Source organism: Schistocerca gregaria, chromosome 9 (assembly GCF_023897955.1).
Source record: "Schistocerca gregaria isolate iqSchGreg1 chromosome 9, iqSchGreg1.2, whole genome shotgun sequence".
NCBI classification, from domain to species: Eukaryota; Metazoa; Arthropoda; class Insecta; order Orthoptera; family Acrididae; genus Schistocerca; species Schistocerca gregaria.
The window spans coordinates 160445652-160460310 of NC_064928.1; the positions used below are offsets into that span (position 1 = coordinate 160445652).

At 47.0% G+C, this 14659-nt stretch overlaps 1 protein-coding gene across 1 annotated transcript in view; it reads left to right on the forward strand.

Moving 5' to 3' along the window:
• Nucleotides 1–612: 612 nt before the first annotated feature.
• LOC126291966 (gamma-interferon-inducible lysosomal thiol reductase-like) overlaps nt 613–14659 on the forward strand; it is a 91863-nt gene continuing 77816 nt past the window's right edge. The window contains exons 1-2 of the mRNA XM_049985720.1: nt 613–720; nt 4061–4228. Of these exons, the coding sequence (XP_049841677.1) occupies nt 661–720; nt 4061–4228 (228 nt within the window). The 5' untranslated portion in view covers nt 613–660. The remainder of the gene's footprint in view (nt 721–4060; nt 4229–14659) is intronic.

Sequence of the window (14659 nt, forward strand, 5' to 3'; positions counted from 1 at the left end):
TGGGCTTGCCGAACCCCCCTCCCCCCTTTAGGCATCCAAGTTAGAAAAAAAGGCTTGGGCGTCCTAGGGTTAAGCCTTCTTCCTTTAAGTCGCGCGGAGTGGCCGCGCGCTTAGAGGCGCCATGTCACGATTCGCGCGGCCCCTCCCGCAGGAGGTTCGAGTCCTCCCTCGGCCATGGTTGTTGTCCTTAGCGTAAGTTAGTTCAAGTAGAGTGTAAGTCTAGGGACCGGTGACGTCAGCTGTTTGGTCCCTTAGGAAACCACACACATTTGAAATTTCTTCCTTGGCCTTTTTTTGTGGTCAGCTGCGCGACCCTCTGCGCCTGCACCCTACGCTGGGGCCATCTCGCCATCCTCGGCAGCGTCGGTTTTCGCTACATCCTCTCCACGTGCGTGAGTAATGTGGGGTCAACACACCCGGGACGCAGTGTTTTCCTATCAGCTGGCGCGTTTTGCTATCGGCACGTGAGAAACCACGTGCTACCGGGCAGGCGTAAGCGCATCGGGTCTTGGCCGTCACAGCGAAATGTCAGGGTCATTCGATAGTCGCGTTGATAGAAAATAGTCGATATGCTTTTGTTTGGCTTCCGACGGACGCCGGCCGGCCAGCGGTACATAAATAGAGGACGCAGCAGCTCCGCGCCCTGTAGTAACCACAATAATGCTTCTGCCACTGGCTGTGTTCTTTGCGTTCGGTCTTACCAACTTGCTTCACGCACAGGTAAGTACGCTGCAACGCCTTCCTCGATGCGAAATACCAGTTTCATCGCAAAAGTGTAGCAGACCATTTCTTTCTCCACAAATTTTTATTCGAGACAATGAAAGAAACCTTACAAGGGACATTCAATACGTAATGCGACACATTTTCTTTCCTCGTCCAATGTCATTTGGAAAAAAAAAAAAAAAATGCGGAATTTGCTGTGGGCGATTGTGCAAGTCTCCCAAATCGTACCCCCATAGTTCCGCGCATTTCCGATAGATGGCAGCGCTACCCGTTGCCTACAGAATGGCGTCTTTATTGCAGGTGTCTTCCAAGTAGAGCGCTGTCATTGAGTTTCTTTTGGCGGAAAACCAGAGCATCGCAGATATTCACAGGCGCTTTCGGAACGTCTACGGCAGTGGTTTCCAACTTTTTCTAGACCATTATCCCTGAGTGCAGTCAGACATTAGCTACAAAACGGCCCCTTCCCCACATTATCACAAACATTAGCACCTAACTAATCTGTAGAATGAAAGACTTTTCTTGGAAAACTTTTATTTTTAAAATGATGGAATATGAATCATATTTAGTTTGTGTATGTGAGGGAGGGGGTGGGGTGGAGGGGGGATGTTAGAATCAATGACGAAGGAATTCGTGGTGTATCACAAGTACTACCCACAATTCCTACTCAGATAAGAAAGCTATCCACAGTGAGAGTAGACACTTGTTGCAAAACATACTTCACCTGCATTATTCATCTCCATTGTGGCACTTGCTTGACCTCTTACACACTGCAACCCCATCAACCCCATTTAAAATCAAACAAGTTTAGATGGTGCACTATACATTATGTGAATAACTCACTTGGTTGTTGCTCTCCCTACTTCTGAACTGGCAGAAATTGGAAAACTTCAGGCTGTTAACGCTTTGTGCCTAATCACTCTAATAATAATAATAATAATAATAATAATAATAATAAATTCAGGTTGTAAATGATTTGTGTCTAATCGCTCTAATAATAATAACAACACAGTTTACAGCACAGTAGTAGCCTTTGTGTAGTTAACTGCTGTCTTGTGGTGTCATTAACTACACTACTGGCCATTAAAATTGCTACACCACGAAGATGACGTGCTACAGATGCGAAATTTAACCGACGGGAAAAAGATGCTGTAATATGCAAATGATTAGCTTTTCACAGAATTCACACACGGTTGGCACCGGTGACGACACCAACGACGTGCTGCCATGAGGAAAGTTTCCAACCGATTTCTCATACGCAAACAGCAGTTGACCGGCGTTGCCTGGTGAAACGTTGTTGTGATGCCTCGTGTAAGGAGGAGAAATGCGTATCATCACGTTTCCGACTTTGGTAAAGGTCGGATTGTAACCTATCGCGATTGCGGTTTATCGTATCGCGACATTGCTGCTCGCGTTGGTCTAGATCCAATGACTGTTAGCACAATATGGATTCGGTGGGTTCAGGAGAGTAATACGGAACGCTGTGCAGGATCCCAACGGCCTCATATCACTAGCCGTCGAGATGACAGGCATCTTATCCACATGGCTGTAACGGATCGTGCAGCCACGTCTCGACCCCTGAGTCAACAGATGGGGACGTTTGCAAGACAACGACCATCTGCACGAACAGTTCGACGATGTTTGCAACACCATGGACTATCAGATCGGAGACCATGACTGCGGCTACCCTTGACGCTGCATCACAGACAGGAGCGCCTGCGATGGTGTACTCAACGAAGAACAAGGGTGCACGAATGGCAAAACGTCATTTGGCGACAATGCGGAGAACAACATTGGAAGCGTGTATTCGTCATCGTCATACTGGCGTATCACCTGGCATGATGGTATGGGGTGCCATTGGTTACACGTGTCGGTCACCTCTTGTTCGCATTGACGGCACTGAACAGTGGACGTTACATTTCAGATGTGTTACGACCCGTGGCTGTACCCTTCATTCGATCCCTGCGAAACCCTACATTTCAGTAGGATAATGCACGACCGCATGTTGCAGGTCCTGTATGGGCCTTTCTGGATATAGAAAATGTTTGACGCTGCTCTGGGTAGCACATTCTCCAGATTTCTCACCAACTGAAAACGTCTGGTCAATGGTGGCCGAGCAACTGGCTCGTCACAATACGCCAGTCACTACTCCTGATGAACTGTGGTATCGTGTTGAAGCTGTTTGGCCAGTTGTATCCGTACACGCCATGCAAGCTCTGTTTGATTCAATGCCCAGGCGTATCGAGGCCGTTATTACGGCCAGAGGTGGTTGTACTGATTTCTCAGGATCTATGCACCCTAATTGCGTGAAAGTGTAATCACATGTCAGTTCCAGTATAATATATTTGTCCAATGAATACCCGTTTATTATCTGCATTTCTTATTGGTGTAGCAATTTTAATGGGCAGTAGTGTAGTTTTCCTGTTTTGAAGCGAGTAACAAAGCAATTTCTGGACTACTGCAAATATTATCTACAACTTTGAGAAGATATTTTCTTGAGACATTTAGCATTGTTACATTATATGTCTCGCTTTTATCATCAGCGAAGTATGGGATAAAGCATCACATATGTGTGTAACAGGTGGACTATGTGAGGAACCTATAACCTCCACCACACTAATGCTACTCATTGAGAAAAGTTAATTATTGATAAATTATATAATCAGTTTCAGAGTCTTACAAAATGTAGATAATAGTAATAATCTAGTTCGTTACTGAAACAGAATCGAATAGTTTAATTTTTAGCTCTCAGAAAATTTCATATTACGACTCAGGGGGTAATTACCCCCAGGCTGGGAACCCCTCGTCTATGGAGACCTGGTAGCGAACAGAAGCACGATGAGTCGTTGGGCGAGACGTCTGTCATCATCTCAAGGTCGCGCAAACCTGTGCGATCTTCCGCGTGCTGGCCGGCCGCTCACAGCTGTGACTCCTGCAGTGTTGGAACGTGTGGACATTCTCATTCGACGTGATCGACGGATTTCAGTCAAACACCTCTCTGCTCAACAGGACGTCGACCACCAGTTTGGTTACTAAAAGGCGGCCAGCCGTTGTGACCGAGTGGTCCTAGGCGCTACAGTCTGGAACCGCGCGACCGCTACGGTCGCAGGTTCGAATCTTGCCTCGGGCATGGATGTGTGTGATGTCCTTAGGTTAGTCAGGTTTGAGTAGTTACAAGTTCTAGGGAACTGATGACCTCAGATGTTAAGTCCCATAGTGCCCAGAGCCATTAGAGCCATTTTTTTTATACTACCGCTATCCATATATGCGCATATCGCTAGCCTGTGACTTTCGTCACCTCACTGCGTTACCAGTCGTTACGGCAGATATTGTGTTACAGGCGTCCGCTGTAAACGCAACACCTCTCACGAGCCCAGTGGAGGTCGGCCTCTACTATGAAACGCTTTGCCCGTACTGCCGGGGTTTCGTCATCGAGCAGTTGCTTCCGGCGTATCTAAAAGCTCCAGAACGGATCAAGCTTAAACTGGTGCCGTATGGAAATGCTGAGGTAAGTAAACCTTACTCCATATCAATATTTTTAGTAGCTACTGCTCGTCGTATTTCAGAGGGCTGAAACAGTTAACTTCAGCACATACGGCTATTTCACGGTCTCCATCACAGGGTTATTGGCGAACGTTTGATGGTATGGAGTAGAAAGCGAAATTCTGGACTGGATTGAGGATTTCTTGATAGATGTGGAGAGTTGTCGACACATGTAGAAGACGTGTCAGCTGTCCCGCAGGAAGTGTGTTGGGACCCTTGTTGTTCATGCTGTATATTAATGACATGGCAGACTTATGGCAGATGATGTAGTTAGGTACGAGGGTCATTCGATAATGAAAGAGACAAACTGATGTAGAAACGAAATAGTTTGTAGAAGGTCTGTACTTCCTTGAGTTTAGGTTGGTATCACTGGGATGAGCTGAGAACAGCTGATGGATAAAAATTGTTTTGTTTATACCCTCAAAACTGCATTTAGCGATGATATGTCCACTTGAAGTCTCCACATTAGTTGAAAAATGTTCAGTGATCCGGTTTTTTCTTTTTCTGAAGGTGAAAATCTGACCAAAACCTTTCCTCGAATGATTTTTGTTTTTTGTGGTCTGGTGGTGAAAATCCGACTAAAGTCATTTCCCGAATGGTTTTATAGCATGATGAAATCTGTACAAACCGCAGAAACTTTTACAAACAGTGGAACAGTCTAAAAACACTCGAACCTCAGCGACTAACGGGCAACGTATCGGTCGCCAATTCACGTGTCATCTCCTTCCCTTGAAACCGACACTGATGAGATTATTCGTGAAGCCGGCGTGTTTAAATTCGGCACATAGCGAAATCAGTTGCAGTAAGTTTTGGTACCGTTCCTAACGTTGTCAATAACAAGCTCAAGTTCAGGAAAAAAGGTGTAAGGTGTATCTCGAAACATTTAACACAACACAAAAAAGACTCAAAGTGTGTGCAGGCTTGAAAGAACGCTATGAAAGGGAAGGTGGTCCTTTTCCAAAAATGCTTTTAATTTGTGATAAAACTTGGGTTCACCATTTTGAACCAGTGTCCAAAAAACAAAGCAGTGAGTGGAAGCGCACCAGCTCACCTGTCCGAAAGAAATTCAGAGCGCAATCAGCGGCGTGAAAAGCCGTGCTGGGCGTCTTTAGGGGTGACCAACGTGCAGCCTTTGGTAGTTACTTCGAAGATCAGCGTACAAGAAACAATGCCCGCTACTCAGACACGTTTATGAAGAAAGTAAAGCCATCAATGAGAGAAAAACGTCGTGGATGTAAAAGGAAACGCGTGATATTGCTTCTCGACAATGGACACCCTCACACCGTCCATTTGGCCGGTTGAATAATTGGGTTGGGAGATACTACAGTTCGTTCGTCATAAGAATAAACCTCGTACCTAACTACATCATCTGCCATAAGTCTGCCATGTCATTAATATACAGCATGAACAACAAGGGTCCCAACACACTTTCTTGCGGGACAGCTGACACGTCTTCTACATGTGTCGACAACTCTCCACATCTATCAAGAAATCCTCAATCCAGTCCAGAATTTCGCTTTCTACTCTATACCATCAAACGTTCGCCAATAACCCTGTGATGGAGACCGTGAAATAGCCGTATGTGCTGAAGTTAACTGTTTCAGCCCTCTGAAATACGACGAGCAGTAGCTACTAAAAATATTGATATGGAGTAAACAAACACAAGCGCAATGATTGGTCTGCTACACTGGTGTTGTGCCGCTCTTGGGAGTAGGTCCTACTTACGTATTAGCTATCTTATTACGATGTCGTTGTAAATGAAACTTTAAGACGTTTTGATATATTAACAGCCATCAACGTTTTTCGTAATCATACTTTAGCTACGAAATTTTTATTTAAAAATCGTGTACAGTACCAGTCTCTGTAAACGCTACTTTTGGCCTGATTGTCCCACTGTCCGTACGTACTGTGCAAATGGATGACACTGCTTCCTGCTTCGTAGTAAAACGTGCCGGCGGTACAACGTTAATGGCGAGGAACGAGTTATTCTTAATGTTTCTCACAAGCTTACAGAGAAAAAATCAGCTTTATTTTTAATCTTTGGGACGCAAAATCGGCAGACGGCCCAACACTTAAAATTCAACTACATTAAAATTTTTAAAATGCCAAATGCCTTACCGTGAAACAGTTCTTCGAAGTAGGGTGAAGGCTCTAAGAGGAAAACAACTCAAACTCAAAATCGGCTGAAGGCTCAACACGTAAAATCCAACGACATTAGAACCTTTAAAATGCCAAAGGTCTTACGTGAAACAGTTCTTTAAATTAGGCTGAAGGCCTAAAGAATCTTATACCTTAAGGGCAAAACAACCTTAATTTTAAAAATCGGCTAGAAGCCATTCAACTACAAACAACAGGAACAAATAAAAAAAGGCAGTACACCCAAGAGCGCTCAGATGTTCGAGAGTCGGCCTGGAATTCAAACACTAACGCTCCCTTAGGTGAGTCAGGCAGTCGGGCCAACCATTCACGATCCGACGACAACCCAACCAACCGACAGTCGACGGAGCAAGCGACAGGACGTCCCAACAGCCCACAACGAAACTCAAACGACACAATGTGAACAGTTGGGGCTGGCTGGTAGATTAAGTAAAGACTTAACTTTCGTGTCCGGCATCGGTGAGCCACGGGCCTCGTAGCAATGGGAACAGCCCCTCACACTCCGACTCGAATAGAGACCGCCAGGGGCCCCGGCCAAACTACGTCCCGCGGAGGAGTGACGCCAGTAAATGGAATAAGACGAGGCGGTGGTACCGTAGTAGAAGATGACAAAGAATAAATGGGAGAAACGTGCACGGCTTAGTGAGGTTACAATACTGAAGTACAAAAAATGTATTTTAATAAAAAATTTACATGCATTGTAGTATACACTCCTGGAAACTGAAATAAGAACACCGTGAATTCATTGTCCCAGGAAGGGGAAACTTTATTGACACATTCCTGGGGTCAGATACATCACATGATCACACTGACAGTACCACAGGCACATAGACACAGGCAACAGAGCATTCACAACGTTGGCACTAGTACAGTGTATATCCACCTTTCGCAGCAATGCAGGCTGATATTCTCCCATGGAGACGATCGTAGAGATGCTGGATGTAGTCCTGTGGAACGGCTTGCCATGCCATTTCCACCTGGCGCCTCAGTTGGACCAGCGTTCGTGCTGGACATGCAGACCGCGTGAGACGACGCTTCATCCAGTCCCAAACATGCTCAATGGGGGACAGATCCGGAGATCTTGCTGGCCACGGTAGTTGACTTACACCTTCTAGAGCACGTTGGGTGGCACGGGATACATGCGGACGCGCATTGTCCTGTTGGAACAACAAGTTCCCTTGCCGGTCTAGGAATGGTAGAACGATGGGTTCGATGACGGTTTGGATGTACCGTGCACTATTCAGTGTCCCCTCGACGATCACCAGAGGTGTACGGCCTGTGTAGGAGATCACTCCCCACACCATGATGCCGGATGTTGGCCCTGTGTGCCTCGGTCGTATGCACTCCTGATTGTGGCGCTCACCTGCACGGCGCCAAACACGCATACGACCATCATTGGCACCAAGGCAGAAGCGACTCTCATCGCTGAAGACGACACGTCTCCATTCGTCCCTCCATTCACGCCCGTCGCGACACCCCTGGAGGCGGGCTGCACGATGTTGGGGCGTGAGTGGAAGACGGCCTAACGGTGTGCAGGACCGTAGCCCAGCTTTATGGAGACGGTTGCGAATGGTCCTCGCCGATACCCCAGGAGCAACAGTGTCCCTAATTTGCTGGGAAGTGGCGGTGCGGTCCCCTACGGCACTGCGTAGGATCCCACGGTCTTGGCGTGCATCCGTGAGTCGCTGCGGTCCGGTCCCAGGTCGACGGGCACGTGCACCTTCCGCCGACCACTGGCCACAACATCGATGTACTGTGGAGACCTCACGCCCCACGTGTTGAGCAATTCGGCGGTACGTCCACCCGGCCTCCCGCATGCCCACTATACGCCCTCGCTCAAAGTCCGTCAACTGCACATACGGTTCACGTCCACGCTGTCGCGGCATGCTACCAGTGTTAAAGACTGCGATGGAGCTCCGTATGCCACGGCAAACTGGCTGACACTGACGGCAGCGGTGCACAAATGCTGCGCAGCTAGCACCATTCGACGGCCAACACCGCGGTTCCTGGTGTGTCCGCTGTGCCGTGCGTGTGATCATTGCTTGTACAGCTCTCTCGCAGTGTCCGGAGCAAGTATTGTGGGTCTGATACACCGGTGTCAATGTGTTCTTTTTTCCATTTCCAGGAGTGTAGTTCTTGCATTATTTTTCCACATAGTCACAGTTTACCTAAATACATTTTGTCATCCGCGGGACGAGTTTTTTGAATCCTGTGTTTTAGTCATTTTAGTCCTCCCCCGCCTCCTTTTTCAGCCAGTTCTTCACTTCGTCGTCGGAAAAGTGTTTTCCACGAAAGCGTTTCTTCAGTTTAGTGAACAGTGACTAGGTGCGAGGCAAAGGCTGTAAGAGAGGTGGCTACAAACTTCCCAACCTAAAGAAGTCAACAGCTCTTGTGTTGCACGGGCGGTGTGCGGACGGGCGTTGTCATGAGGGAGACAGAGTACCGTTGTTGGCATACGGCGACGTTTGTTTTGTATGCCTCTGCGAAGTTCCTTCACGGTCTCACAATATCTTGCAGCATTAATCAATCAATCAACGAAGAGAACCCTTTTCCTGTCGCAAAAAACTGACACCATGATTTTCCTCGCTGTTTGCTAAGTTCTAAATTTTTGGCTGAAGGAGAATAAGTATGGCGTCACTACATTGTTGTTTGCTCTCAGGAGTACGGCGATAAGCCCAGGTTTCATCCCCCGTCACTGTAGTGTTGAGAAAAGCCTCGCCTTCAGTCTCAAAACGGTCAAGAAATTCGCCAGCAGCACTGACTCTGTTCATTTTGTGTGCTTCGGTAAGTACCTCGGCACCCCATCGCGCACACAACTTTCGATGATTTAGTCGACCAGTTACGACTTCACGAACAACGGTTCGTGAAATGTTCGGACAAACTGCATGCAAGTCGTCAGTTGTCGAACGGCGATCAGATAGATGCCCAATTTCCTGCTCCACATCATCAGTCGCAAGAGACGGCCTTCCGCTTCTGTCTTCGTCGTGAATTTCCGTCCTTCCAGAACCGAAATTCCGTACATATTTCGTCAATGCTGCCTTTACATTTCGTGCTCTCCGCAAACTAAAACAATTTCACTATGAATCGCAGCGGCGTTCATGCCCTTAGCATTTAGGTAGCGAATTACATCCCGCACTTCTCACTTGGCGGGAGCCGGAATGATAGCGCTCACTTCTGACAGTCACCACGACAGTAATGGACAAGGAGGTTCGGGGGAGGAGGGAAGAATAACGAGAGCGGTGCCGCCACACCCTCCTGAACGAGAAGACCTAGGACGCAGCGTCCAGACGGCGGGAGAACGGACCCTGTACCTGGACCAAGCGCGTGGCGCGGACTGCACCGCCTCATAGGAAGCGCCTGAGGGAGGAGCAAGAGGGGGATTGTCCTATATATACCCGGTGAAGCCCACCTCCGGTCACTACATCAGCGCACCTGATGATGGCAACGTGGTCGATTGCCAAAATATTGTCTCATATGCACACTCATACCAGGCTGTTCACCCGACATTTATTTCGTCATAAAATACACCTGGAGAAATTGAAGAATCACATCGCATACCTATACGGGGAGGAGACGTATCGCAGCATGAAAAGGATCGACAAGCTGTCATCGGAGAAGTCGCGTACTTAGTTCTTTTGTTTTTCTTATGAAGTGCCAAGAAGAACGTTTGGTACCGAATTTTGCTAAGGTCAAGCATCACATCGACTCAGCGGCGTCCAGAAGAATCAAGAAACGTGACAACCAAGCTTTGGTATGAGAGAGAATGGGGATGCTCGTTCCTTTCGCTGGCTTTCCGCGATGCGGCAGTCGTACCACCGTCCCCCACGGACATTCCATGCTGAAGCTACATGCCTTATAACCTTAGTTTCCCTCGTGCAATGATCTCGCGAGTTAACATCCATCGAGATGAGGTTTTCACGAAAATGTTGGCGATATGGTCCCAACATTGGTTGCACAACCCTGTTCCACGGGGAAGTGACATCTACGTTTATACTCCCCAAGCCACCCAACGGTGTGTGGCGGAGGGCACTTTACGTGGCACTGTCATTGCCTCCCTTTCCTGTTCTAGTCGCGTAAGGTTCGCGGGAAGAACGACTGTCTGAAAGCCTCCGTGCGCGCTCTAATCTCTCTAATTTTACATTCGTGATCTCCTCCGGAGGTATAAGTAGGGGGAAGCAATATATTCGATACCTCATCCAGAAACGCACCCTCTCGAAACCTAGCGAGCAAGCTACACCGCGATGCAGAGCGCCTCTCTTGCAGAGTCTGCCACTTGAGTTCGTTAAACATCTCCGTAACGCTATCACTGTTACCAAATAACCCTGTGACGAAACGCGCCGCTCTTCTTTGGATCTTCTCTATCTCCTCCGTCAACCCGATCTGGTACGGATCCCACACTGATGAGCAATACTCAAGTATAGGTCGAACGAGTATTTTGTAAGCCACCTCCTTTGTGGATGGACTATATTTTCTAAGGACTCTCCCAATGAATATGAACATGGCACCCACCTTACCAACAATTAATTTTATATGATCATTCCATTTCAAATCGTTCCGCATGCATACTCCCAGATATTTAAGAGAAGTAACTGCTACCAGTGTTTGTTCGGCTATCATATAATCATACAATAAAGGATCCTTCTTTCTATGTATTCGCAATACATTACATTTGTCTATGTTAAGGATCAATTGCCACTCCCTGCACCAAGTGCCTATCCGCTGCAGATCTTCCTGCATTTCGCTACAATTTTCTAATGCTCCAACTTCTCTGTATACTACATCATCATCCGCGAAAAGCCGCATGGAACTTCCGACACTATCTACTAGGTCATTTATATATATATTGTGAAAAGCAATGGTCCCATAACACTCCCCTGTTGCACGCCAGAGGTTACTTTAACGTCTGTAGACGTCTCTCCATTGATAACAACATGCTGTGTTCTGTTTGATAAAAAAACTCTTCAATCCAGCCACACAGGTGGTCTGATATTCCGTAGGCTCTTACTTTGTTTGTCAGGCGACAGTGCGGAACTGTATCGGACGCCTTCCGGAAGTCAAGGAAAATAGCATCTACCTGGAAGCCTGTATCTAATATTTTCTGGGTCTCATGAACAAATAAAGCGAGTTGGGTCCCACACGATCGCTGTTTCCGGAATCGATGGTGAGTCCTACAGAATAGATTCTGGGTTTCCAAAAACGACATGATACGCAAACAAAAAACGTGTTCTAAAATTCTACAACAGATCGACGTCAGAGATATAGGTCTATAGTTTTGCGCATCTGCTCGACGACCCTTTTTGAAGACTGGTACTACATGTGCTCTTTTCCAATCATTTGGAACCTTCCGTTCCTCTAGAGACTTGCGGTACACGGCTGTTAGAAGGGGGGCAAGTTGTTCTTCTGACGCAGAATTCAATTCTGGACCACATTACCCATGGCCCATTTCACTTTAAAGTCGTAGATATCGGATATCCTGTGTTCTTGTCGAACGTGGAGGGCCTGAGCGGTATAAGTCCTCAGCACTACCTGTCAATTGGAACCAATCGCACAGATCACTTTCACATTTCGAGCGACTTCCCCAATAGATGATTCTTCAGCGCGTAATACTATGATGCGGATACGATCATTGGTCACGACTGACTTTCGTGCCATGAAGGGTGCCCACTACACTGCCCCACAGGCGTCTCTGATGCGTCCTTACTGGTGCTTTACTTTCAACTGAAACGATTCAGTGCTTTCGAGTGCCGGCCGGAGTGGCCGTGCGGTTCTAGGCGCTACAGTTAGGAACCGTGGGACCGCTACCGTCGAAGGTGCGAATCCTGCCTCGGGCATGAATGTGTGTGTTGTCCTTAGGTTAGTTAGGTTTAAGTAGTTCTAAGTTGTAGGGGACTGATGACCTCAGCAGTTGAGTCCCATAGTGCTCAGAGCCATTTGCTTTCGACTGCGCTCAAGGTAGCTGTGTGTATGTGTACAAACAATGTCAGCGGTGACCTTCCGATCATTACAGGAACAGTCACAATAGCAGCACATATCGGGATGATACAACACTTTTGTCGATGTGTGTATATACAGGGTGTTTCAAAAATGACCTGTATATTTGAAACGGCAATACAAACTAAACGAGCAGGGATAGAAATACACCGTTTCTTGCAATATGCTTGGGACAACAGTACATTTTCAGGCGGACAAACTTTCGAAATTACAGTAGTTACAATTTTCAACAACAGATGGCGCTGCGGTCTGGGAAACTCTATAGTACGATATTTTCCACATATCCACCATGCGTAGCAATAATATGGCGTAGTCTCTGAATGAAATTACCCGAAACCTTTGACAACGTGTGTGGCGGAATGGCTTCACATGCAGATGAGATGTACTGCTTCAGCTGTTTAATTGTTTCTGGATTCTGGCGGTACACCTTGTCTTTCAAGTATCCCCACAGAAAGAAGTCACAGGGGTTCATGTCTGGCGAATAGGGAGGCCAATCCACGCCGCCTCCTGTATGTTTCGGATAGCCCAAAGCAAACACACGATCATCGAAATATTCATTCAGGAAATTAAAGACGTCGGCCGTGCGATGTGGCCAGGCACCATCTTGCATAAACCACGAGGTGTTCGCAGTGTCGTCTAAGGCAGTTTGTACCGCCACAAATTCACGAAGAATGTCCAGATAGCGTGATGCAGTAATCGTTTCGGATCTGAAAAATGGGCCAATGATGCCTTTGGAAGAAATGGCGGCCCAGACCAGTACTTTTTGAGGATGCAGGGACGATGGAACTGCAACATGGGCTTTTCGGTTCCCCATATGCGCCAGTTATGTTTATTGACGAAGCCGTCCAGGTAAAAATAAGCTTCGTCAGTAAACCAAATGCTGCCCACATGCATATCGCCGTCATCAATCCTGTGCACTATATCGTTAGCGAATGTCTCTCGTGCAGCAATGGTAGCGGCGCTGAGGGGTTGCTGCGTTTGAATTTTGTATGGATAGAGGTGTAAACTCTGGCGCATGAGACGATAAGTGGACGTTGGCGTCATTTGGACCGCAGCTGCAACACGGCGAACGGAAACCCGAGGCCACTGTTGATCACCTGCTGCACTAGCTGCGCGTTGCCCTCTGTGGTTGCCGTACGTGGTCGCCCTACCTTTCCAGCATTTTCATCCGTCACGTTCCCAGTCCGTTGAAATTTTTCAAACAGATCCTTTATTGTATCGCTTTTCGGTCCTTTGGTTACATTAAACCTCCGTTGAAAACTTCGTCTTGTTGCAACAACACTGTGTTCTAGGCGGTGGAATTCCAACACCAGAAAAATCCTCTGTTCTAAGGAATAAACCATGTTGTCCACAGCACACTTGCACGTTGTGAACAGCACACGCTTAAAGCAGAAAGACGACATACAGAATGGCGCACCCACAGACTGCGTTGTCTTCTATATCTTTCACATCACTTGCAGCGCCATCTGTTGTTGAAAATTGTAACTACTGTAATTTCGAAAGTTTGTCCGCCTGAAAATGTACTGTTGTCCCAAGCATATTGCAACAAACGGTGTATTTCTATCGCTGCTCGTTTAGTTTTGATTGTCGTTTCAAATATACCGGTCATTTTTGAAACACCCTGTACAACCATCTACATATCACTCCCATAGGGATCTCGAAGACAATGTTAGACTAATTACAACACACACAGAGACATTTACCAAGCAATCATTCTTACCGCGCCCCATTCGTGGATGGTACGGGTAGAAGCCGCAATAACAGGTACAGTGGTAAGTGCCCTCTACCGTGGACCTGACAGTAGCCTACAGAGTATGGATGTAGATGTACAAGCGAAGATTCCACTGGATGGAATGTTCTAGAACAACATTACCGCAGCTGTCCGTTATTACGTAAGTGACCTCTATTAATGTAAAGGAAACGGGAATGACTTAGACAAAAGGTAGCTGCTGATACGACATAAATAGAGTTTACGTGTCATTGTGGGAAAACCAATAAGATCGCCATGTCGTCATCTTTAGCTCTTTCATACGTGAATGATGCTCCTAACGTCTGATTAATGGAATGGAATGTGTGTGAAATCTTATGGGACTTAACTGCTAAGGTCATCAGTCCCTAAGCTTACACACTACTTAACCTGAATTATCCTAAGGACAAACACACACACCCATGCCCGAGGGAAGACTCTAACCTCCGCCGGGACCACCCGCACAGTTCATAACTGCAGCGCCACAGACCGCTCGGCTAA